Source organism: Artibeus jamaicensis, unplaced genomic scaffold, assembly GCF_021234435.1.
Source record: "Artibeus jamaicensis isolate MK-2021 breed Jamaican fruit bat unplaced genomic scaffold, CSHL_Jam_final contig_414, whole genome shotgun sequence".
In the NCBI taxonomy this organism is placed as follows: Eukaryota; Metazoa; Chordata; class Mammalia; order Chiroptera; family Phyllostomidae; genus Artibeus; species Artibeus jamaicensis.
The window spans coordinates 6,375,444-6,401,953 of NW_026521822.1; the positions used below are offsets into that span (position 1 = coordinate 6,375,444).

At 36.8% G+C, this 26,510-nt stretch overlaps 1 protein-coding gene across 3 annotated transcripts in view; it reads left to right on the forward strand.

Annotated features, from left to right (window-relative positions):
* The window catches only part of VWA8 (von Willebrand factor A domain containing 8), a 459,390-nt gene that overhangs the window by 30,081 nt on the left and 402,799 nt on the right, over positions 1–26,510 (forward strand). For all 3 annotated transcript variants that reach the window (XM_053665428.1, XM_053665429.1, XM_053665427.1), the window contains 2 exons: positions 18,444–18,574; positions 22,509–22,619. In XM_053665428.1, coding sequence (XP_053521403.1) covers positions 18,444–18,574; positions 22,509–22,619 — 242 coding nt within the window. The remainder of the gene's footprint in view (positions 1–18,443; positions 18,575–22,508; positions 22,620–26,510) is intronic.

Genomic DNA, 26,510 nt, shown 5'->3' on the forward strand with positions numbered 1-26,510 from the left:
GGAGCTTAGAGATAGTGAATCTGAGTAAGTGTGTGTGGATTCTTTAAGGGGAACTGCTTGGGAATTCACAAGTTTCTTCCACTGACTCAATCTCCACTGGTTTTTGTAGTCAGAAGTTTTGGAGACTTATCTTCCTGGCACTGGAACCCTGGGCGGTTGGGACCTGATGTGGGCTGGGATTTCTTGCTCCCAAGATATTCCTCCTGAATTTTTATCTACCACACATGGATATGGGGCCAGTTGTTCTGTATGTTTGGCCCTCTTACCAGTCTGTATGTATGTGGTATCTTTAATACCACATCTGTAGTTTTCAGTCTTCCTTTCAACTTGATTTCTGATGGTCTGAGTGATGGTTTTTCTATATTTTAGTTGTAATCTTGATATTGTTGTGCGAGGAGGTGAGTCATGTTTACCTATGCTTCCATCTTGACTAAAAATCATCCCCTTGTTCCCTCTCATTTTCCATCACCCCATGCCTATGACACTGAGTATTAGATTACCATGGCTGCTCTGAGTCAGCTTAAAAGATATGCTAAAAATATCTTTTCTTCATTCAGTCTTACTCTTAAAACATAAATCTGGAACACAGTTCATCTAGATTTGATTTGGAACTTTCCCTCAGGTTGTTTGCAAGATCACAAATGGCTGTAGAACTTCAAATAAGCTTTAATTTTCATTCAAAATCAAACTTAATATATTTATGGTATGGAAACAGTGTTGACCCTTTCAGTCTTACCTGGACAGGAAACATAGTCATTGCCTGACTGCTCTCAACAGAGGACAGGTATCATTCCCTTCTCTTAACAACTAAGATGGCGTAGTTTACTATCTGGGCTCTGCTGAAATATTTTATCATAGTCACAAATACTTAATCACTTGGGGGATCTTCTTATGAAGTGAGAAAAGTAACAAGACTATACCAACTCTAAGGATTCAAGGGATCTGAGCAATAGTATCAGTTTTGAAACTTATAAACATAGGCTTTGAATGAATGTATTTTTATATTTTGCAAGTGAATGAGGGGCAATGAAGTGGCTGGCTCAAGTCCCAAAGTGTAAAAGGTATCTTTTTCTAAATACAGGAAAACTCCGATAATTTGCCATCAAAACCCTCAGAAAAACAAAGAAAAACTCAACATTTTCTGGTTTAGATATTTTCAATTTTTATTACTGTTTTCATGCATCTCTCATATAATCAAAATTTGTTACTTGTTTTTTATTAGTAGCTTTGTTATTATTACACTTCGAAATTTATCTGAAGAGCGTTTATATTGAAAGCAATTGGATGGTTCATAGACTCCAGTTTGCATTTTTTGTGCTTGCCATCCATTTGTTATCATTCCTACCATATTCACAATGTAAGTATCTTTATTTTTTTTGTCTATAAAGATGATGGATGCATATCATATGTTTTACCCAGTAGTACATAGTTTCTACTAGTCTTTCTTATCAGCAACTCTTCCCAGTTCTAAGAAAACTACTGTTGGGAATTTGGTTAATTTGAAGTACCTGGCTGTGCTAAATAAACAAAATCCTTTTTTTAAAAAAATATATTTTATTGATTATGTCATTACAGTTCTATTTCCCCTCTTCATTCCCCTCCACCCTGCACACCCCTCCCCAACCATTCCCCCCTTTAGTTTATGACCACGTGTCTCAAGTTCTTTAGATTCTATATTTCCCATCCTATTCTTGCCCTCCCCCCTACCTATTTTCTATCTACTGTCTATGCTACTTATTTTCTGTACCTTCTCCCCTCTTCTCCTCCTCCCACTCCCCTGTTGCTAACCCTCCATGTGATCTTCATTTCTATTGTTTTGCTCCTGATCTAGCTGTCCTCTTAGTTTGTTTTTGTTTTAGGTGTGGTTCTTAGTAACTGTGAGTTTGCTGTCCTTTCACTGTTCATCTTTTTTATCTTCTTTTTCTTAGGTAAGTCCCTTTAACATCTCATATAATAAGGGCTTGGTGATGATGAACTCCTTGAATTTGATCTTATCTGAGAAGCACTTTATCTGTCCTTCCATTCTAAAAAGCTTTGCTGGATAGAGCAATCTTGGATGTAGGTCCTTGCCTTTCATGACTTGGAATACTTCTTTCCAGCCCCTTCTTGCCTGTAAGGTCTCTTTTGAGAAATCAGCTGACAGTCTGATGGGAAGTCCTTTGTAGGTGACTGTCCCCTTATCTCTTGCTGCTTCTAGAATTCTCTCTTTCATTTTCATCTTGGCTAATGTAATTATGATGTGCCTTGGTGTGTTCCTTCTTGGGTCCAACTTTCTTGGGACTCTCTGAGCTTCCTGGATTTCCTGGAAGTCTATTGCCTTTGCCAGATTGAGGAAATTCTCCTTTATTATTTGTTCAAATCAGTGTTCCACTCATGGCTGTTCCTCTTCCCCTTCTGGTACCCCTATAATTCGGATGTTGGAACGTTTAAAGATGTCCTGGAGGTTCCTAAGCCTCTCCTCATTTTTTTGAATTCTTGTTTCTTCATTCTTTTCTGTTTGGTCATTTTTTTCCTCTTTTTGGTCCACTCCATTGATTTGAGTCCCAGTTTCCTTTCCATTACTATTGGTTTCCTGTGCATTGCCATTCATTTCAATTAGTTTAGCCTTCATATGTTGCTCTAATTTGTGACTATAATCAACCAGTTCTGTGAGCATCTTGATCACCAGTGTTTTGAACTGTGCATCTGAAAGTTTGGTTATTTCTTCATCGTTTAGATTTATCGGCTCTGGGGCTCTGAGTTGTTCTTGAGCCATGTTTTGATCTGTTCGTGCCTATTATGTAGGAGGAGGTGTTCACCAGGGTGAGGCCACCCAGGTCGCTGGTTTGTGACGCTGTATGTGGGGGCGGGGTCAGAGAGGGACAATGGTAGTCCCCTCTGCCACTTACTGCCACTGGGGCCTGCACGGTCTGTCTCACTGCTTCGCTCCTTCACCAGTTTCTCTGCGCTTGACTGTGTGACTTTGGTCAGCCCTCAGTGGGTCCGCCCACTACTCCACACCTGGGATCTGCCTACAACTGCCGACGTGCCTGGGTTGCATGCCCGGGCAGGTCCGATGGATCTTTCCTGCTCGACCCCGCTCTGCTGCTGGCTCTGCCCCTTTTACTGGTTTGGCTGAAGGGTTCGTTGTTGTCAGACTTCCGTGTAGTTCAATTTTCTGTGGTTTGGCTGCATTTTTGTTGCTAAAACTTTGTTGTTTTTAAACTTGGTTGTGTGAGAAGGTGCAGGGCTTCCACCTATGCCTCCATCTTGGAGGAAGTCCCTTTTTTTTTATTTTAATTTTTTTTTACAACAATGTGAGAGGGATAAATTGATTAAGGTTGCCTCTTGATTGTACCCTTATCAGGGACTGAACTTGCAGCCTATCCATGTCTCCTGACTGGCAACCTTTTGCTTTGTGGGATGACACTCAACCAACTGATCCACAGTGGTCAGGGCTCAACCAAATCTTATGTATACACATACACATTATGTCGTTACTATATATTGGTTGGACAGATATATTGTAATGCATACTATAGCATGTTTTTATACATTTGTTTACTGTATTAAGTTCAAGTATTGTATACTTTGAAGTTTTTCTTTGTTGTCTTGAAGGCTATATCTTAAATGAGAAAATTAGAATTCTTTGGCTTGCCATTACATGATTGATTAATTAGAAATTATGAGTTTTGTTTATTAGAAAACTTTGTTGGATTTTTTCCTTCTCTTGGAGCTAGGAGCTATTTAAAAAATATTTTGGAAATGGTATTCTGAATGGTGCTGAACTTTGATAATGCATTACTTTCTTTCATGTATTTATGCTTCAATTTAGCTTTTTGCCCTTCAGATATTTAATATTTTCAAATAAAAGAAACTGATAGACTTTTGTTAAGGAATGGAACTTTAGCAACTATTATTCTCTCTGAAACTAACTCATTTCATAGCCAGGAAAATAGGACCATAAGAAAGAAGTCATAGGACTCATTAATTAGTAGCAAATTCTTATGCAAGGCCTAGATTTCCTGACTTCAGTTTGATTTTTTTTTTATAATCTGTCTCAATGGCTCGGGCTACTATTCTTTTTTTTTTTTACATTTTATTTATTTATCTTTAGAGGGGAAGGGAAGGAGAGAGGGATAGAAACACCAATGTATGGTTGCCTTTTGTGTGTCCCCTGCAACCCAGGCATGTGCCCTGATTGGGAATCGAACCGTGGTTGCTTGGTTCCCAGGCCCGCACCCAATCCACTGAGCTACACCAGCCAGGGCTCGGGCTACTATTCTTTAAAAGAAGTCTTGAAATGGAAAGAAGATTTGTATGTTAGAAAAGTCTTAGGATTTAAAAGTGTGAAAGATTATCAGAAAACATTGAAATAGTTGAAGCATGGCAGTGCTGTTTTATTTCTGTCTTTGTCAAAGTTATTATTCAGAGCACCAAAAATCACATTGTCTTTTACTAACAAAATTAAAACCACAGTGTTAAAATATGAACTTTGGTATTCATATTTAACATCTGTCTTATTAGAAATCCCGTCAGCCAGCCAATGGTATAGACTGGAAATATTCTTACGTGGAAGTCTAAAATTCTATTAAAAACCTCGGGACAGCAGTAATATTTCATCAAAGTAAAGTTTCTTCAATTGGTTACTGTGTGGTTGAGATAATGAATGCTTATATTTTATAGTCAGTTGTCAGCTTTTCTTTCGCACTGTCACAGTGTTGGGCACAGCAGGTCATCCTTTCTGTCCCCATCATCTGTGCAGCCCAGTGCCTGGAATGTAATGGGCACAGTAGTTTGATTGCTTTCCAGTTTTTTATTACCTAGGGTTTTTTTAACTTCTGCCTTGAGCATTATAACTTCCACTTACCATCTTAGTTCATACTCTCTCACGTGTAAGTGTTGAAATGGATGATTAAAGCTTTTTTGCCTTTTTGTATGAAGTCTGAAATGTCATAGCTTAGATGAAATTGGCAGCTTTTGAAATAGGTTCCTTCATATTTTTGTGCTTGAAGTTAAACTATGTAGTATCAAACTTAGTATTTCTTCTAGGGTTTGCCTTATGAAGTTGTGTTCCTGGGTAGCAATTTTCAGTAGATGACTTTAAACTTGGCCTCAGAGTAATATTTCTACTTCTTTCAATAATCTCGTTGCAGTCTGTGGATGAATTATATGTGAGGGCCTTTAATGTTTGCTGGAGACATTGATCTCTTATTCAAGCAATTAGGGCCTACAAAGATTTTCTGGAAGAATTATAATCCCTGGGCTTTCAAAATGGTGAATTTTGGCATAAAGTCATCATTTATGGATGGGATTTTTTTTTTTTCTTGCAGGGCGGGGAGGGGGCTTTGTCTTTGGTTTACAAATAACTTTTAAAAAAGGGTTTTATTTAGTTTTAGAGAGAGGGGAAGGGAGGGAGAAAGAGAGGGAGAGAAACATCAGTGTATGAGAGTCTCACTGGCCCCTACCTGAGGACCTGGCCCACAACCCAGGCATGCACCCTGACTGGGAATCAGACCTGTGACCTCTGGGTTTGTAGGCTGGAACTCAATCCACTGAGCCACACCAGCCAGTGAAAGTTTACAAATAATTTTAAAAGGTTTGAGAAATTTATCAGCATCATAAAAGGCAAAAACACTATGGAAAAACCTGCCATTTCTTTGTGTAAATATAGATAATGTGGAACAGTCTTTGCAGCTACTTGTTAGTTTTAGTGAATTAATGACAAAAGTTACACAGATGGTCTCCAGGAAGTTGTTACCTAACATTCCCTTACTTAATAGAGTCAGAACTTGAAAAACAATCTGAGAAACAAGGCCTCCAATCCTTAAGATTTACCTTATTTTTAATAGTTGCACTAATTGCCTCTCATTGTATGAGAATTTGAAGAAAGGATTTTGTTTGAGATTTCTTTAGATCTATTTTTAAGAACAGAGCCCTCAAAAGAAGGAGTCCCATCAAAAGTGTCCCCTCACCTTAAAATCCTTTAACGTGACCTGAAGTCTCTAGAGTCTCCATAGCAATCTTTATTCAGTGCCTAATTTTCCTTTAATCTTTTTTCTCCCAGGTACCATATTTAAGATTACCTAAAATTTTTGGATACGTTTTATTTTCTGTTTAATGACTATTATTGCTTTTGTCAACTTTCATCACAGATGAACAATTTTTGAGCTGCATAATATGTTAAATAGGCAGGCTTCTTTGGATCCACCTAGTAGTAATTTAGCTACCATTAATGACACTGTTTAAAAAGAAAATGAATTCAAGCTGTAAATCCCTAATTCAAAATCACATTTTTAATGTAAATATAACACATATGATAGAGAGAGGATTAATACCCATAATATGCAAATATATCTTACAATTGCATGAGAAATATCATGTGATTCAGTAGAAAATAGGCAAAGAATTTACTGGTAAATAGGCATGCCAAAGGAAATCAAATCTGAATGGATAATAAGTTTATGAGCATATGTTCTAACCCTGATTAATAGTTTAGAGAGATACAAATTATACAATAAGAAAGCACTTTTTATGCATCACCTGGGTGAAAATTTAAAAGAATTGCAATATTTAGTACCTACCAGGTTGCAGAGAAATGGCGTTGTCATACATTGCTGGTATAAGCATGAATTCATATGACCTCTCTGGAAAATAATATGGTAATAGCTATTCAAATAAAAAGTACACATTCCTTTTGATGTAGCAATTTCTTTTTAGGTTCTATCCATTAAGGAAAAATCAGGATATAAAAGAGAATATTTGTTCACAATATATATTGCAGCATTTTGGTGTTTTGGGCAGTGACAAAAGCTAGAAGCTGAGTGAATCCAGAAGAATGACTGAATAAATTGTTATATACCCATTTGGGGATCTTCTAGAGCTATTTAAAAAGATTGATTAGCTTTATATCTGTGTACCTTGAGGCTGTCCATGTAATGCTGTTTAGCAGAAATTGCAGACTGCAGAGCTGTATATAAAGTATGATAGCATTTTTGTTTAAAAAATTTTTTGAAACACCTCTTACAGGTGTTCTGTATACAGAGGAAAATTTTGCTGAAGGATGTACTCCATGCTCTTAAACTTGGACTTCCTTCTGGGGCATTGGTTTAGGAGTGAGATTAAGAATGGGTGGGGTTGCCCTGGATGGTGTGGCTCAGTTGGTTAGAGATTCACCTCATAAACCAAGAGGTCGTGTGTTCAATTTCTGGTCAGTGCACATTACCTTGGTTGCGAGTTTGATCCCCAGTTGGGGAATGTACGAGAGGGCAGCAGATCAATATTTCTCTCTTACATTGATGTTTCTGTCTCTCTCAAAGCAATGAAAAAAAAATGTTCTCAGGTGAGGCTAAAAAAAAGATGGGAAAGGTTATTAAAATTTTTATTTTTATTTTATTATTTTTTCTACGTATTTGTTATTGATTATGCTATTACAATTTTTCCATTTTTTCCCCTTCTGCCCCCTCCACACTGCCCCCACAACCCTGCAGCATTCCCCCCTGCTTAGTTTATGTCCATGGGTTGAACATATAAGTTACTTTGAGTTCTCTGTTTCCTATACCATTTTTTATCTCTCCCCATCTATTTTTTGCCTACCAATTATGCTCCTTCTTCCCTGTACCTTTCTTCTCTATTCCTCCCTTCCCCTTCCCCACTGAAATCCCTCTGTGTGATCTGCATTTCTCTGATTCTGTTCTGGTTGTTTGCTTAGTTTCTGTTTTCATTGTTTTTCTTTTTCTTTTGGTTCATTTGTTGATAGTTGTAAGTTTGTTGTCATTTTACTGTTCATATTTTTTATCTGCTTTTTCTTAGATAAGTTCCTTTAACATTTCATGTAATAAGGGCTTGGTAATGATGAACTCCTTTAACTTGGCCTTGTCTGTGAAACACTTTATCTGCCCTTCCATTCTAAATGAAAGCTGTGCTGGATAGAGTAATCTTGGATGTAGGTCCTTGCCTTTCATGACTTGGAATACTTCTTTCCAGCTCCTGCTTCCCTGCAAGGTTTCTTTTGAGAAATCTGCTGATACTCTAATGGGAACACCATTGTAGGTAACTATCTCCTTTTCTCTGGTTTGTTTTAGGATTCTCTCCTTAACCTTAATCTTGGGTAACTTAATGATGGTGTGCCTTTGTGTGTTCCTCTTTGGGTCCAACTTCTCTGGGACTCTCTGAGCTTCCAGGACTTCCTGGAAGTCTATTTCCTTCTCCAGATTGGGGAAGTTTTCCTTCATTATTTTGTTCAAATAAGTTTTCAATTTCTTGCTGTTGTTCTTCTCCTTCTGGCACCCCTATAATTCTGATATTGGAATGTTTCAGGTTGTCCCAGAGGCTTGTAAGAGTCCCTTCACTTTTTTATATTTTTGTTTCTTCATTTTCTTCTGGATGGATGTTTATTTCTTCCTTTTGTTCCAAATCATTGCTTTGAGTCCTGGTTTCCTTCCTGTCACTGTTGGTTCCCTGAACATTTCTGCTTTATTTCACTTTGGGTATCCTTCATTCATTTTTTGACCTCAATCTGATCTGTTAGCATTTTGATTACCAGGGTTTTATATTCTCCATCAGATAGGTTGGTGATCTCCTCATTGCTTAGTTCCGAGGTTATACTCTGTTATTTCATTTGGGTCATATTTTTTTTATCTTGGCACAGCTGATAGGTTGTAAGGGGGTGGGGCTTTTGGTATTTACCCTGGCAGGGCAACTCTTTTTGCTGTGCTTCAGCACTGCCTGTGGGGGAGGGGCCAGAGAGGGAACAATGCAGATCCCTTGCTTGTCCCTAGTACACTTTCCATTGGACTCTTGTGTGAGACTGGAAGTATCTCCCACTGTGGGACACCCAGCCGTAGCCCACAGCCACCTCTGAGCCCCCTTAAGTCCAACTTTTTTGGGACTCTCTGATCTTCCTGGACTTCCTGGAAGTCTATGTTCTTTGTCAGATTGGGGAAGTTCTCCTTAATTATGTTCTTAAATAAGTTTTCAATTTCTTGCTCTTCCTCTTCTCCTTCTGGTACCTGTATGATTTGGATGTTGGGACATTCAAAGATGCCCTGGAGGTTCCTAAGCATCCCCTAATTTTTTTTTGAATTCTTGTTTCTTCATTCTGTTCCGATTGAATGTTTATTTCTTCCTTCTGCTTCAAATCATTGATATGAGTCCCAGTTTACTTCCCTACACTGTTGGTTCCCTGTATATTTTTCTTTATTTCACTTTGCACAGCCTTTACTTTTTCATCTCTTTTGCGACCATACTCAACCATTTCTCTGAGCATCTGAATTACCAGTGTTTTGAACTCTGCATCTGATAGGTTGGCTATCCCTTTGTCGCTTAGTTGTATTTTTTCTGGAGCTTTGATCTGTTCTTTCATTTGGGCCATTTTTGTGTGTTTGTGTATCTCGGCATGCCTATTACATAGTAAGGGGTGGAGCCTTAGGTGTTCACCAGGGTGGGGCAACCCACTTTGCTGCCTTGTAGAGCTGTATATTGGGGAGGGGACTGAGAGGAAACAGTGTCACTTGCTTGGCTCTCAGCCAGTTTTCAGTCACTTCCCTTGCTTCCCACAATTAAATTGGGCCCTTCTGGTGCTGATTCCCAGGTGGGTGGGTTTGTGTCGGTGTCTCCAAAGAGCTCTGCTGGGAGGCTGGAAGTGTCTCCTGCTGCCACAGGTGTTTTCAGTCAGAGGTTTGAGGCTTTATTTCTTCACACTGGAACCCTGGATTGCTTGGTCTGTCTTGCAATCCTATTGTTGGTCTGCCTATTTGTTTCTTCTAGTTTATCTGCATGCGAATGTGTCACGACCCAGTCCGCAATCCACTGCCTTGCAGAGTCCTCTCCGCCCGGCTTTCCATCTCCATGCCTCATACTGGTCTGGATTAATGTTTCTTTACCTCCTTGGTTGTCGGACTTCCATACAGTTAGATTTTCTGTCAGTTCTGGTGGTTTTTTGTTTGTAAATATGTTGTCCTTCTTTTGGTTGTACAGGGAGGCACAGTGTGTCTACCTATGCTTGTATCTTGGCTGGAAGTCCAATAAAATATATTTTAAAAAAGAAAATTTACCTTTTTTATTAGCAAACTGAAGAAAAATCAGAATTATACCTATAATCACAGTTTAGTTTGTATACCGAGATACTTTCTTAAGTAAGAGAAAAAGGCATATAGTTACTTAAAGCTGGAACCCTGGTAATTGTATATAATCTTGAGGATACTTGTGGTAGTGCCTTCTACTTAGCATGATCCTCCTGTGTGTTGAGCACCACTGGTCTAAGGCACATCCGACAATTCTCAGCAATCCCTTCCTTTATTCTTGCCAGTTAGTAGCAGTACCTCCACTACTCTCTCTATGCCTGCCAGAAGACATCTGGAAACATCTGGGGTAACTTTAGTTGTTTCAAAGCTTTGGGGGATAGGTATAATTCCGTACACCACTGACATTTAGAAATGCTAAATTCATTGTCCAAGACAGTCCCATCTGCCTAACATGTGAATGGCATTCTGTTGAGATCTGTGTCTGTGTCATTTGTTTTTTTCTCAAGGTTTATGTTGCTTGCACACCACTAATGAGTTATTTTTAATTCACAGTTAAGTGCAGGGAAGAGTTTCTTTCAGTTTTCCCATCTTTTGAAAGCTGAAATTGTCAGGAAGGCAAGTCAGTAGTGAATATGTCCTACCCTTATATTGAGCTTCTAGATGTCAGGATATCTAAGACTCTCATCACCACTACATTTGAATTCCACATAACTTTCTTAATATGTGTAAGTAGCTTCTGAATCCTGTGGCTGGCATTGTATCTTTACAAAGACCTCTTCTTTTCCCTTCCCTCAATAATAGTAATCAGAATGCTCATAATTCATTGCATTCCTGTCAAGTGCCAGGTAAAAATACAAATGATATTTTGTGCAGTATCTTACCTAGATCCCACAACAACCCTGAAAGGTGGCAGACTATAGGAAAGACACAGCCTTGAGCTGAACCACTTAAATCCCAATTCTGCTGTTTACTAGTTATGTAATGTTAAATTAGTTGTTTAAACCCTCTATGCTCAGTTTTCTCCAACTGTATAGTTGAGATGATAAATGTATTTAGTTATAAAGTTGTTATGAGGCATAAAGGAGCCATATATAGAAGCATCCATTAATAGTAGTACCACATAGGCATTTGTTAAATACTCATTACCCTTTGTCCACAGGTGATAAGTGCATAAACCAAGATATAGACCTACATACTTTGTTTGAATCCAAAGCTTGCATTCCAGCCATATGTCCTATTGCCCCTGTAATATCTTTTGACAGGCTCTACCTTTAGGTCCAAGACTTTCCTTATAATATGGACCTCACTGGGCTCCCTCAAATTTAGTTGACTTGCTTTTCTGGCTGTGAATATATTTCTTGGATTTTGGTGATACCAATGAAATGTTTAACTCCTTTTATTAAAATTTCAAATTCATTCTGCTGTTTATATTATGTTATCAGAGGACCCACTTCTCAAAAAAAAACATTCTCACTTATTCATATTTTAGTACAGTATATTTTTTCAAAGAGAATATTTGTCAGGAAATTGTATTAAACAACTGAAAGTAATATGTGCTGTTGTGTGGTATCTGTGGTGTATTTTACATTAATGCTTGAAACCAGCTGTTCTTTTATTATGGCCTCAAGGACACATGAGTCATACTTCAAAGCATTCCAGAAATAGAAACAAGATGTAAGACTGCACATTACGAACATCTGCAAAACAAACTGAAACTGCCATATATCACCTAATATGAGCACATCCCAGTGCGTGAGAGAAATCCCCTACTTCAGTGTTTTCAAGCACAACAAGCTACCTTCCAGGAGTTCACATAGTAACAAAATTATGACAAAATAATACCAGAGAACTTGATCTTGTATCCTATAATTTCCTTCTCTATGTAAAAATAAAACATCTGGTTCATGTTGGACAAAATTCTTTTTTCAATTCCTAGCCAATACTTATTTAAAAAAACATATGTACTCTTTTTGCCCAAGAATATTTAATAATTATACTAAAGGTACATAAATTATCATTTTCTCCCTCTGCAGTCTCAAATTTATCATATATAAATTAAAACTTCAGAAAATTATGCATAGTTCAAATTCCATTATAATAAATCATTCAAAAGAACTGAGGTTTTTTTTACTACCCCAAGAGGTGACATAATGTATGGAAAGAAAAGGTCTTTGAAGGCAAACAGGCTAAGTTGTAACTTCTCATCCTATCCTTTAACAATGTCCTTGGACAAGTATCTGGATCTTCTCAACCTAACTTTCTTTATTTTCAAAAGAGTGGGGATAATATTTATTGGGTATGCTTATTGTGAGGATTGTCAGTAAAGTACTTTGTCCACCCCCTCAGCCAGTAAGAACCAGGTGTAGAAGGGTATTAAAAAGAGGCTGATCACACCAAGAGCTGGCCAGAATATGGAGGAACTAAAACTCTTTTTTCATTGCTGGTAGAAACATAAAATAATAGAGCCATTTTGGAAAACAGAATGGTGATTTCTTAAAAAGTTCAACATGCAATAGAGCCATTTTACTACTAGGTATTTAACATACAAAAAAGAAAGCATATGTGCATACAAAGAATTATACATGAATGTTCAAAGCAGCTTTATTTAAAGGGCTTCAAAATGGTAACAGTAATGTCTATAAATAGGTGAATGGATAAGCAAGTTGTATATTTCCATATAATGGAATACTACTCAGCAAATAAAAAGGAATGAGCCATTAAGACGTGAAACGTGGAAGAATCTCAAAATAAATATGCTGACTGTTAGAAACTGGACAAAACTGGTATATATTATATGATTCCATTGATATAAAATTCTAAAAATTCCAAGTCTATAAAGTAGATCAATGATTTCCAGAGAATAGAGGAACTAGGGACATTATAAAGGGCTTGGGGTGGGGAGAGTGGTTAATAAATTTATTTGGTCAGTATTTTGATTATAGTAATGTTTCATGGTCATGTCCATTTGCCAAAATTTATGAAATTTTACATTTTAAATACATGAAATTTATTGTATGTAATTTATAGTTAGTCACACTGCTTAAAAAGATTTGAGGAGGTGGGGATGGGTGGTGGGGATGGGTGGGGATGAGTGGGGTGGGGAGCACAGTGGGGTGAAAATAGAGACAATTGTACTTGAACAACAATAAAAGAGTAAAAGAAAAATTAGAATAACACATAAAATATTAACTATGCTTATTTGGCTATGGATCATTGGGTTTTATCCCTTGTGTTTTTCAGTGTTTTATGGCTCTCTCATATTGATTGTGTTTTATTTTTGTAACAGGAATGTAAGTTATATGTTTTAAAAAAAAACAATTATTTTGAAAAGTAATAATAGCTATACTGGAAGTAGTAAAGAACCGTGATAAAGTAGCAATATAATGGATGACTAATCAATATCAGTATTATGTAGCTATATTTTGACTGATCATTAGATCATAATTCAATACCCAAAGTTCAATTTGCAACTTAGCCTCCTAAAGTGCTTATCTATAATGTGTTGCTAAGTTATGATAATTTACTGAAGATGTATGTGTTGGTCTTAGCACTCATGACAAGATGATGACAACCAAAAACATAAAATGAAACCAAGGAATGACCTCTGGTTGTGAGCACATCTCAGAAGAACCAGGTATTTTCAGGTCCTGCCAAAAGAGTCTAAATTCTTTAAACATAAAGCGTGAACTTTCTATTTTTATGAGTCAGAGCACAGAAAAAAGCAATTAAAACTTATAATGAATGTATTTTTACTTTAATAAGTTTTACTTCAAACATGGGTTTTTATTAGATTTGGCTGATACATTCGGATGTATCAGCCAAAGATCTAAAATGTATAAAATGCAGGGTAGAGAGGAATAAAGGGGGGAAATGGGACACTGTAATAGCATAATCAATAAAATATACTTTTAATATATTTTATTGATTATGCTATTACAGTTTTCCCATTTTTTTCTCTGCATTATTTTCCTTCACACTAACCCCCCTCCCACCATTATTCCCTAACCTTCGTTCATGTCCATGGATCATACGTATAAGTTCTTTAGCTTCTCCATTTCTTGTACTATTCTTAACCTTCCCCTGTCTATTTTGTACCTACTATTTATGCTTCTTATTCCCTGTACCTTTTCCCCCATTCTTCCTGGTTTCCCTCCCTAGTGATAATCCATCATGTGATCTCTAGTTCTGTGAATCTGTTTCTGTTCTAGTTGTTTGCTTAGCTCGTTTTTGTTGTTTTAGGTTCCATTGTTGATAGTTGTGAGTTTGTTCTCATTTTACTGTTCGTATTTTTTATCTTTTTCTTAGATTAGTTCCTTTAACATTTCATATAATAAGGGCTTAGTGATGATGAACTTCTTTAACTTGACTTATGTGGGAACCAATTTATCTGCCCTTCCATTCTGAATGATATTCTTGCTGGATAGAGCAATCTTGGATATAGCTCCTTGCCTTTCATGACTTCAAATACTTCTTTCCAGCACGTTCTTGCCTTCAAGGTTTCTTTGAGAAATCAGCTGACAGTCTTATGGGCACTCCTTTGTAGGTAGTGGTCTCCTTTTCTTTTGCTGCTTTTAAGATTCTTTCCTTATCTCTAATCTCGGGTAATGTAATTATGATGTGTCTTGGTGTGTTCCTCTTTGGGTCCAACTTCTTTGGTACTCTCTGAGCTTACTGGACTTTCTGAAAATCTATTTTTTCCAGATTAGACAAGTTCTCCTTCATTATTTGTTCAAATAAGTTCAATTTTTTGTTCTTCCTCTTCTCGTGGCAACTTTATGATTTGGATGTTGGGACATTTAAAGTTGTCCTGGAGATTCCTAAACCTTTCCTGATTTTTTTGAATTTTTCTTTCTTCATTGTGTTCTGGTTGAATGTTTCTTTCTTCCTTCTGGTCCACACCATTGATTTGAGCCTGGTTTCCTTCCCATCACTGTTGGTTCCCTGTATATTTTCCTTTATTTCACTTTTCATAGCCTTCACTTTTTCCTCTATTTTGCAACCAAACTCAGACATTTGTGTGAGCATCATGATTACCAGTGTTTTGAACTGTGCATCTGATAGGTTGGCTGTCTCTTTGTCACTTAGTTGTATTTTTTCTGGAGCTTTGATCTGTTCTTTCATTTGGGTCATTTTTTTGTCTTGGTGTGCCTATTACATAATAAGGGGTGGAGCCTTAGGTATTCACCAGGATGGGGCAACCTACTTTGCTATGTTGTGGAGCTGTATGTTGGGTGAGAGCTCTGAGAAGAAATAATGCCACTTGCTCAGCTCTCTGCTGGCTTTCAGTTACTTCCTTCTCTACGCACAAACAAATAGGGCCCTTCTGGTCATGATTCCCAGGTGGGTGGTTTTGTTTACATTCTAGGACCCTGTTGATTTCTCCAGTGAACTCTTCTGTGAGGCTGGGAGTTTCTCCTGCTTCCTCAACCCCTACAGGTTTTTTCAGTCAGAGACTTTAAGGCTTTATTTCCCCACACTGGAACCCTGGGTTGTGGGGTCTGTCTCGCTCCCCAGTTGTTCCTCCTAGTTTATCCTCACGCAAATGTGGGACTTGGTGCTCCTCCAGCTGCCATCTTGCAGTGAGTCCTCTCCACCCTAGTTGCCTGTATCCGCCTCTCATTACTGGTCTGGATGAATGTTTCTTTTTTAATTCTTGGTTTTCAGACTTTCATACAGTTTGATTTTCTGGTTATTTTGACAGTTATTTCAGTTTGACAGCTCTGGTTATTTTTTTGTTTTTAAATTTGTTATGTCCTTCTTTTGGTTTTGTGAGGAGGCAAAGTGTATTTGACCTATGCTTCCCTTCTTGGTGGAAGCCCGTAAATTTTCTTTAAACATCAACACTTTTATTAACTCTGACAACATGTGAAATGAAGGGTAGACCTCACATTTGATATGAATTGCTGCCTTGAACGTTAAGAAAAACCTTGAAAATGGATATAGTTCCAAGGTCAAGGTGTTCAAAATGGAATGGAAATTTAGTTTTTTAGTATATAAAACTAAATTGAGAGTCTGTAATTATGAATAGTTGTAAATAGTTATAAATAATAAGAGATGGGAGGAAGATGAAGGGACCATTTGGCTTTAACTTCCAGAACCTTTGAGATTTCATATTTTAAATAGTCAAGTCCAGGTAATGGAAGTCAGGCACATTGTCAAAGTTTAATATAAAGGAGCAACACAAAACTGTAAGAATAGTGTAGGGAAGGCCTGTGTCCAAAGTAAGCTGAGATTTGTGAAACTTGGAGGAAAACTGCCCCCCCCCAAAGTGTTTACATTTTTAATTATATATTTGATATCAGAGTAAGAAGAGGTAGAAGTTCTGTAGCACAGGGAGTATTGTATAATTTTATTAATAAAAAAGTTGGAACTTTTTAACACTTTGTTTTATTCTTAAACAGCAGATTGATTTATTTGAAGTAAGAAAGAGTAGGCTGTATGATCGCAAAGATGGATTTAAGCCTGAAGTAGCAAATAGTTTTGTGAATATCTGGTAGTTATGAGGTTGACTCTCCAGGTGCAGATGAATTGCACTGTAGCATCATGAAACTCCTTGATAAATTCTCAAAGGCATCGGTCTTAGAGCAATGCTTCTCAACCTGTTTTTCATTATTGCTCTATGAAGGGTGTTTTTCTTCCAATTGTCTCTCCCAATTCCATGAAATTTCTATACCACAGATATACTGTATAATCTGTTTTGCATGATAGCCCTTTGAAGGGATGACAGACCACTGTAATATCTAAGAATGTTTCTCAATTCCTCCACCAGGAAGCAGTTTTTGCTCCCTTAGGGGTGATATTCCCCTATGGTGTTGTGCATGTCCTAGAGGACTCCCAGAGAAAGGAGAGAAGCCAAGCATTCCCACTGTGGTGATGCTCTAACTAACTGAGCCAAAATTTATTTAATTTATTAGATGTTAGGTTTTTGGCGGAAGTGGGAGGAACTACCCGAGCAATATAGTGTTGTCAGAATAGGGGAAAAGCGCTTTAGTCCTTGGTAAGTGTTCTCAGGTTGATCTTTGAACTCTTTCATGACCTCACTGTATTATTAAGCAAAGTTTTAAAAGCATGGAATATTCAGTAAATATAAATATATATATATTTGTATGTGTGTGTGTTTATGGATAAAATGCAATACAATAGTAAAGCAAGCACTGCAGCCCACACTTAGGTTAAGAGATAAACTATTAGCAATATCATTGAAACTGTCTGTGAGAATCTGATTCCATGCTAGCTGTCCATTCTAGTGAATTTATCATTCTCTTGCATTTTTGCTTGTTTCAAGCACTGTTTTATTACATATGTATATATTTCTAATGAATTCAATTTGCTAGTTTATTGAGTTTTATCAAAATAGTTTCAGAATGTGATTCATTCTGAGATTTAATTTTTTCACTCAATATACCTTTTAAAAGTTAAACATTTTGTTGAAAGTAGTGGAAGTTCATTTTTTGGTCACTATATAATATTCCCTTGTGTGCCTTTTATCCATCTCCCGTCTCCAGTTTTGTTTTGAAAAACACTGCTATGAGTATTCTGTATGTTACTTGATGTACAAGGGTGAGAATTTGTCTTATGTATCTAGGAATGCACTTTCTAGGTCATTGGGTCATTTACAAATGAGCAAGCACAAATTAATTGTATTAACTCAACCATTTTAGAAAATGTTTAGGTAGAAGATGAATACATAGATTGGTGATTTAAAGTAGACTTAGAAGGGCATTTTATGGAGCAGTTTTCTATTCCCCAAACAGTTGGTGTAGATGATAGGCAAATTCTAAGGAAGGCATTTAAGTCTTCATCAAACTTTTTAATTGTGAAGTGTTGTCAGGTTGATCTTTGAACTCTTTCATGACCTCACTGTGTAATTAAGCAAAGTTTTAAAAGTATGGGATATTCAATAAATATAAATATATAATCTGTATGTGTGTGTGTGTTTATGGATAAAATGCAAAAGTCCTACAATGCATTGCCAGCTTAAGTTATAATATAGTTTTCTTGAATTGTTAAAGACTACAATAATCCTTAATTGTCTGGGGTGATTTGATCATATCCCTTTTTAGAACAAAAGGGTTGGACTGTAAAACTGTGAATGAATGATGATACTATTCCTCATATCACGCTTGAAAGTCATTTCATTCCTTTAGCAACACTTATAGGTTATTGTTCAAATGTTCTTATAAGCTTTTAAGTGTTATGTGATGCTTCGTGATATTGTAAACTTTGTCCTATTTAAATATTGATAATGATAATTTTGTTGTAAAACTGTGAAAATTCACCAGGTGTATGTATCGATATGTGTGTATATAAGTGTGTGTAAAACTGAAAATTACAGTGAAAAAAACTGTGAATAATATAATTTTTATTGATTTTTTGGAGGTTTATATTATCTGTAACAGTCTGATTTGCATTTCATTTTATCTTTTTACTCCCTTAAAGTTTCCGACTCTCTGGCTCAATCTGTAGTTCAGCATCTAAGATGGATAATGCAGAAGGATCTTCTCGGGCAGGATGTCTTTCTAATAGGACCTCCTGGGCCTCTTCGACGTTCTATTGCTATGCAGTACCTGGTAAGCAGTCAATTCTTGTGCATTCCTAAGGGTCTTAACATTGACAAGTTATGTTGGAAAATAAGTTAAAGTTTAGAATTTATAAAAATAATCAGGATTAGTTATTACTAGGGAAAAATGTTAATGTTGAATGATTTGTTTATAAAGAATTTGGAATAAGTTTTTTGGGAAATAAATGTATTGCTATTAATAGCTTTAGCAAATTTCTGCTATAACTAGAAAGTCCTCCATTTCCAGTGGAAATGAAATATAAATTCAGTCAATGAATAGCAGATAGAATCAGCAATCTGAAATTATAAAACAACACTTAGTAATTTCATACTACTTAGGGAACATTCTTTTATCTCAGATCCACATTTTAAAAAGCCCAGTAATTCTCTTGACTGTTGGATATTACATGTCTTTAAAGAGAGCCTAAGGTTTGTAGAATATCTGTTATATGTGACACTGTCTCTTTTTTCCTTTAAATAGATGAGAAAGATAGATGAGTGAGTTATTCATTAAATAACTCACTGAAGTTTTATTTAGCTAGTAAATGATGGAGCTAGACTTCAAATCTCATTATTGTTTCCTCTTTCTGACATGTTATCCTCTTAAATTTTTGCTATTCTCTGAGTACATGAAGTGGATTGACATATTCAATTCTCAACCCAAATTAAAAAATTTACAAGACATTTTCTACTTTGTCATCCTTAATAGGCATTGCTCTAGTGATTTGAGGAAGAATGCTCTCAAATAAAGTTTTGTTCTGAAGATCCTTTTTAGGATGAAGAGAAAAACCTTCGTTGTGCTCTTGATATTAAATAATTGATTTCTATGCTATTGAAACATACTTTGTGTACCCTTTTATGTCACTAGTGAAATTATTTTGGTACTCACAAAATCATGTAGGGCAGGAGTGATAATATGATGAATAAATCAGAACTTACTTCTTCTAGCATATAAGAAGTAACTTTCTAGCCTATGTATTTCATATATTTTGTTCCTTTATATTAATATATTTTTGGAACATAAATATAATATATTTTTCCTCATTCAACTTTTTCTCTATACTCCAGTAAATTCTTTTCTTTTCTTTGTTTAGTAAAAATGTATTGTTTGCCTGATTCAGTTGGAGAATGTCAATTTTTTTTTTTAAGATTTTATTTATTTATCTTTAGAGGGGAAGGGAAGGAGAGAGGGAGAGAAACATCAATGTATGGTTGCCGTTCGTGCATCCCCTGCTGGGAAGTGGCCTGCAGGGAACCGGCCTGCAACCCCGGCATGTGCCCTGACTGGGAATTGAACCGTGATTGTCTGGTTCGCAGGCCCGTGCTCAATCCACTGAGCTATACCAGCCAGGGCAGAATGTCATTGTTTTTAATGCAACATTGTAAAACCAAGGATAATGTTAAAAACTTTTTGTTTATAGATAATTACTAGAGGTGGATAAATTATTATTATTATTATTCTTAAGTATATTTTATTGATTATACTAATAGTTTTTCCAATTTTTTCCCCTTTTTCCCTCTTCAGCCCTGTACCCTCAACCCTGCAGCATTCCCCCCCACTTCATGTCCATGGGTTGTACATATAAGTTCTCTGTTTCCTATACCATTCTTAACCTCTCCCTGTCTATTTTATGCATACCAATTATGCTTCTTTTCCCTGTACCTTCCCTGCATTTCTCCTCTCTCCCTCCCCCTGAAAACCCTCCATATGATGTTCATTTCTCTGATTCTTTCCCTGTTCTAGTCATTTGCTTAGTTTTTGCTTTCATCGTTTTTCTTTATTTTAAGGTTCATTTGTTGATAGTTGTGTTTGTTGTCATTTTACTGTTCATATTTTTGATCTTCTTTTTCTTACATAAGTCCTTTTAATGTTTCATACAGTAAGGGCTTGGTGATGATGAACTCCTTTAACTTGACCTTATCTGGGAAGCACTTTATCTGCCCTTCCATTCTAAGTGATGGCTTTGCTGGATAGAGTAATCTTAGATGTAGGTTCTTGCCTTTCCTGACTTTGAATACTTCTTTTCAGGTCCTTCTTCCCTGCAAGGTTTCTTATGAGAAATCTGCTGATACTCTAATGGGAACACTGTTGTAGGTAACCCTCTCCTTTTCTCTGGTTTCTTTTAGGATTCTCTCTTTATCTTAATCTTGAGTAACTTAATGATGATGTGCCTTGGTGTGTTCCTCTTTGGGTTCAACTTCTTTGGGACTCTCTAGGCTTCCTGGATTTCCTGGAAGTCTATTTCTTTTGCCAGATTGCAGATGTTTTATTATTTGTTCAAATAAGTTTTCAATTTCTTGCTGTTGTTCTTTTTCTGACACCCCTATAATTCAGATATTGGAATGTTTAAAGTTGTCTCAGATGTTCCTAAGCCTTTTTTCATTTTTTTAAATTCTTGTTTCTTCATTCTGTTCTGGTTGAATGTTTATTTCTTCCTTTTGTTCCAAAGTATTGATTTGAGTCCTGGTGTCCTTTCTGTCATTGTTGATTTACTGAATTTTTTGCTTTAGTTCACTTTGGATATCTTTCATTTGCTCTTTAATTTTGTGACCAAGCTCAATCAGTTCTGTGAGCATTTTGATTACCAGGGCTTTAAATTCTCTATCAGATAGGTTGGCTATTGTCTCATCGCTTTGCTCTCTCTGGAGTTCTGCTCTCTTTTTTGGGGGGGGGGGAGGCTGTATTTCTTTGTCTTGGTGCACTTGTTAAGTTGTAATGTGGTGGGGCCTTAGTTACTCACCAGGGCAGGGCAACCCTCCTTGTTGCCTTGTGGCGCTGCCTGCGTGGGAGGGGTCAGAGAGGGAACAATGCAACTTGTTGCTCAGCTCTAGCCCCACTTGAAAGTTTTTTTTAAAATTTAATTATTTTTCAAGTACAGTTTTCTGTCTTTTACTTCCATCCCAGCCCACCGCCCCCCCCCCGTGCTCCCCACCTTCCTCCCATTTCCACCCACCTTAGTTGTTGTCCATGTGTCCTTTATACTAGTTCCTGTAAATCCTCCCCCTTTTGCTCCTGAAATTCCTCCCCTCTCCCCTTTTGAATGAACTCTTGTGTGAGACTGGGAGTTTCTCTCACTCCTGCAACCCTAGCAGTAGTCCATATGGTCTACTGCCTTGCCTCTGGTCTTCTCCCCCCGCTGGGCTGCCCTTTCCTTCCTATCAGTCTGGTTGAATGTTTCTTTAATTCCTTCATTGTCAGAGTTCCATGCAGTGTGATTTTCTAGCGCTTCTGCTTGTTTATGGTTTTTATATTGGTTGTTATTTTCCTTTTGGTTGTGCGAGGAAGCAAAGGGTTTTTACCTATGCTTCCATCTTAGCCTGAACTTCCAGATAAATTATTCTAAAAGAACTCAATGCTGGATGGTTTATCCTTCAAATTCTATGAGATTTGGGGGGTGAAATAATTATTACCCCCCCTTCCCTTTTCTCCTCTTCTTTTTATTTACTTTCCTCTTCTTCCTGAATAGCCATGTGTATATCTCTCTCTTTTGTTGACCTGACTATTGGTATTTACCTTATTTTCACACTTGGTAAAGTATACAATTGGTACTCATTGGTTAATGAAATTAGATTAAATCTCCCTTAAAAAATTATGAACATTATTTGCAGAAACATCTCTCTTTTGGGAGAAAAATAGGTAGCCAAATTATTACTCATGATATTTGAAAAGAATTCTGTAGGTGACATTAAGATTTATTAGATCTAATTTTGATTACTATAGTAAATAATTACTAAGTGATAAATAATGGGGTGCAGTAAATGTAGTACTCTGCATGATTTTATTAATGCTCAAGTTACTGCCTTTTTCTCAGAGCTGAGACTTAAAAGGTTTAATTCAGGATTATATTTACTTGCTCTTCTGGGGTAGTAGTATTTTCAGTCCAAAGTACATGGTGGGAATTTGATTTTTATTGTGGAACAGTTGCACTTTCCGTCCTGTATAGGAGCTGACCAAACGAGAAGTTGAGTACATTGCTTTGTCAAGGGACACCACAGAAACCGATCTCAAACAGCGTCGAGAGATCCGCTCTGGGACAGCCTTTTACATTGATCAGGCAAGTTCTTACCACACTCTAACACGTGACTGTTCACTCCAGGTCTAAATGGAATTGATTTTTAAAGTAGAAAGAGAGTAGCTCTTATAGTAGTGAAAGATAGCTTTATAGTATTCTTTCTAGACAAATTTGATTTAGAGTTTTTGAGTTTCTGTTCTTAGAAATGCCTTCTTGATTTAGTACTAAATAAGAGAAACCACAGATGAAATTAATAGTTCTAAAAAGTTAACTAAAGATCATTATTCTGTTTTCTTAATTTTCAATTACTTTCTACTACTTGCCTATAAAAATACGATTTTTTAAAAAAGAACTAAGGACATTTTAATGTAGGAAATTCTCTAGCACATTTACTAAAGTATTCTCAATCTAAAAGTCAAGCAGGAAAATGTGTATTAAATATAGTGAAATTAAATATATGCTTCCAGGAACTAAAGTTTTTTTTGGGGGGGGAGATGGTTCTTAAGTAGAGATTACCAACTAAAATAATATTTCATGAATGTTATAATAAAGCTTGTTACACATTTTTCAAATTATTGTTTAAAATATCAAATATTGTTCTTTGTTAGATATACCTAGATAGAAAAAGGACAGAGACTTTAAATGAGCATAGAAAAAATATTTTAAATGTTTAATGTATTTGTGACAAGACACTTGACCATTTTGTTTACAAAAATAAAAATTAAAACACTAGAGAGCTGCTATTTTTTTTACCTCTCAGATTGGCAAAGATTAAGGAAGTTGCTAATATTTGTTTTTGAGGGAAAAGGCCTGGTGAAAGAGCATTGCTGTTGATGAGGGCATAACTTGCTTTAATTGAAAGGAAATTTAGCAGTATGTATCAAAAGAATACATTTTGACCTAGCAGTTAGTTTCTAGCAATTTTTCTTCCAAGTTTTATGCATACAAGCATGCAAAGCTATATATACAAGGATGTCGGTTGCATATTATTTGATATCATATAAAAGTATAAGTGAACACTGTAATGATATACCTTTAGGTGGTAACTAAAAAGCAGTAAGCAGAGTTCTCTCTAGCCTTTTAAAAGAATGAGGTAAATTTATACATAGTGATAGGAAAGAAGACCAAGATGTGAATGAAAAAATTTAAGTTGTAAGACAGTGTATAATATTGCATTTGTGATAAAAAGTATATAAATGTTTGTGTATACATTAAACATTTCCAGAAGGAAATACAAGAATTGGTTAAGACAGCTTATCTCCATGGAAATGTGATTGGCCATCTATGGTGAGGTGAGGAGCAAACTTTTATAGTTCTTTAAATTTGAAGTTTTTTCATGAGCATGCTATTACTCTATAATTAAAAATAGTATAATTGTAAAAAACCACTGAGGGACAGAACTTTTGGAGACTAGGATATTCACATGTCACACAGTTTACTTATTACAAAAGGCAAAATGCACTGCAGATGGAGAGAAATGGCAGTTACCATGTTGATAGTGATCAAACTTAGCATCGTATAGTGGGAAAATCTGAGAAGTTTAGATTTCCAAGAATTAAAAAGTAATCCTTTGTAAACTAACCACACAGGACATTTTAAAGAAGGCCGTTTTATTCACATGTTGCCAAAGGTTCTCTTCATAGATTATTTCTAATTACAAATGGGAAAAATTTTACCTTTACAAGGCCTGCTTCCTTTCTGGACCCAATGAGGATAAGAGTGAAGACATGAGATTTGAGTTGGGATAGTGAGGTGTGGGGGAGCTTTGTCCAGCAGAGCACCCCGCCCCCTGCCATCGCCACAGATGAGAATAAGTCTACCAAGACATGATCTGCTTGGGGAGGAAAGGTGGCCAAGATCTCTCAAAGGAGAAGGGCCAAGAGCTTTTCCTCAATGGGCTTTTATTGGATTCAGTTTGCAGAGGAATACAGGTAAACTTCATCATTGTCGGGCAGTAAGGATCAAACAATAGAGAACATTCAAAGAACTATAAGGGCTTATTCTGAGTCAGGGTCAGTTAGCTAAAGGGCTACAAAATTTTGGGAAACAAACTCATTTTATGCTTGGACCCTTATCAGAAAATTGAGAGCATTCTTAGGAAAGCAAGTTTCACGGGATTTTATGTATTCTTTCTTAGGCCTGATTGCCCCCAGAGAACCTGCCCTTTCCAGAGCTGGGCTGTACCACCCTCTGTCATTGTTTCAGGCTTAAGTCAGGCAGGGGAAGTAAGGCATCCAAGAGATTAGGAGACTTCTTACAGACAGAATGAAGACTCAGGCTATGTCAAAGCCAGGGGGTGAGGGTCCATCACCCCCTTTATAGCCCCCCAAGACCTTTCCTGAGGGCCCCTTCTTGACCATGCCTGTTTTAGGTGATCTCTCCCTTGAGGAATCTTACCTGTCATTGGCTAACCAGTCATCTGCTTGGGGCTAAGCAGAGTGAAGTAAAAGGGGCAGTGGCAGCACCCCTGCCAGGAAGATAAGCTTTGTCTCCTTAGTGACTGTGGTCCCAAGGTCACTTACTCAGCCTTAGCCATGGGAGATTACAGCTTCCGAAACCAGTTATTGTGGTTCCCAACAGTGAGGAGCTGGCAAGAAGGATTAGAAGATAAGATAAGAGCATAAGTTGAGGGGAGGAGATAGGAATGTATTTAAGTGACAGTGAAAGAACTGGATTTGTTTTCTGAAGTATGAATTTGAAAACATTTTTTAAATGAATTTTGTATATGGATTAATTGTTATAGGAAGAGAAAGTGGATTTTTATATGTTTGTACCTGCTATGAATTAGCTTAAAACTTTGGCTATTCAGAAATCTCAGAAATTCGGTTGTTTTAAGTAACTAAATTTACTGATTAGCTTAAGATTTATTCCTTGAAACATAAATTATTTAGGTGAAACTCTGTAGTATTAAACCCTCCTGCCATTCTAAAAAGCATATTTTGATATATCTGTTTTACAGTTTATAAAATATTTGAAGTGCTATTTAAATGTATGATAGACAATATTTTATACTTTCATGGTTTTGGGGGGAATCCTGTTTATTACGATGCACATCAGTTATTTAGGCAGTTGTAATGCACTGACACCTTCAGAGCCTGTGGTTGTAGTGTAGGAATGTGGATCCTTTCTGTAAGTTGCTTCAGACTATTTATTGAGATTGTATTTGATTTTCATTTTTTTCTTCTATCTAGTTTCCTGTCAGTTAATATTTCTTACTGTTTGCTCATTTCTTATCAGATCCTATCATTTCTTTGCCATGCAACCCTACCACACCCAGAATGAAATCCAGACCTTTTAAAATGGCCTGCAGTGCACTACAGGGCCTAGTCCTGTCCACTTCGTCTCCTTCCTCTCTTTCCCTCACTTTGTAGGCTCCCACTGTAGTGGCCCCCTTGATCTCTTAAAAATAGAACAAATACTTTTGAGCCTCAGAGCCTTTGTACAAGTGTTACAAAACAGACCCAGGGGTGGGGTGAATGATATACTATTACCGAATGGGCCCACTCTTGTTCTCTGAGGTCCCCCCACTGTACTAGGTTCACCTTTCCAGCCACCAGGGAAAGACATCTCTCAATGCCAGAGATTGGTGAAAAGGATAGGGATTATTTATTTAGAAAGTTATACAGACTTAGAGTAATGACTTGATGTTTTCATTAAAATGACTAAAGGCCTTTAGAATACCCACAAACTCACAGTCCTTCCTTCTCCCTTTTGCCCAGTCTGGGGTACTATATCTCAGGAAAAGAAGTAGAAGTCTGTGGTTCAGGCAGCCCCTTGGTTCTGGCACCATCAGCTGTGTTGCCACTGCAATCTCCAGTTAATCCAAAACTATGTGGTACCTTCTTATGGCCCACCAGCAAGAATCCTTTCACCCCTTTTCATCCAGGCAAAGTCTCTTCTGCTTCCTAAGCCACATAGCAAAAAGGGTGCATC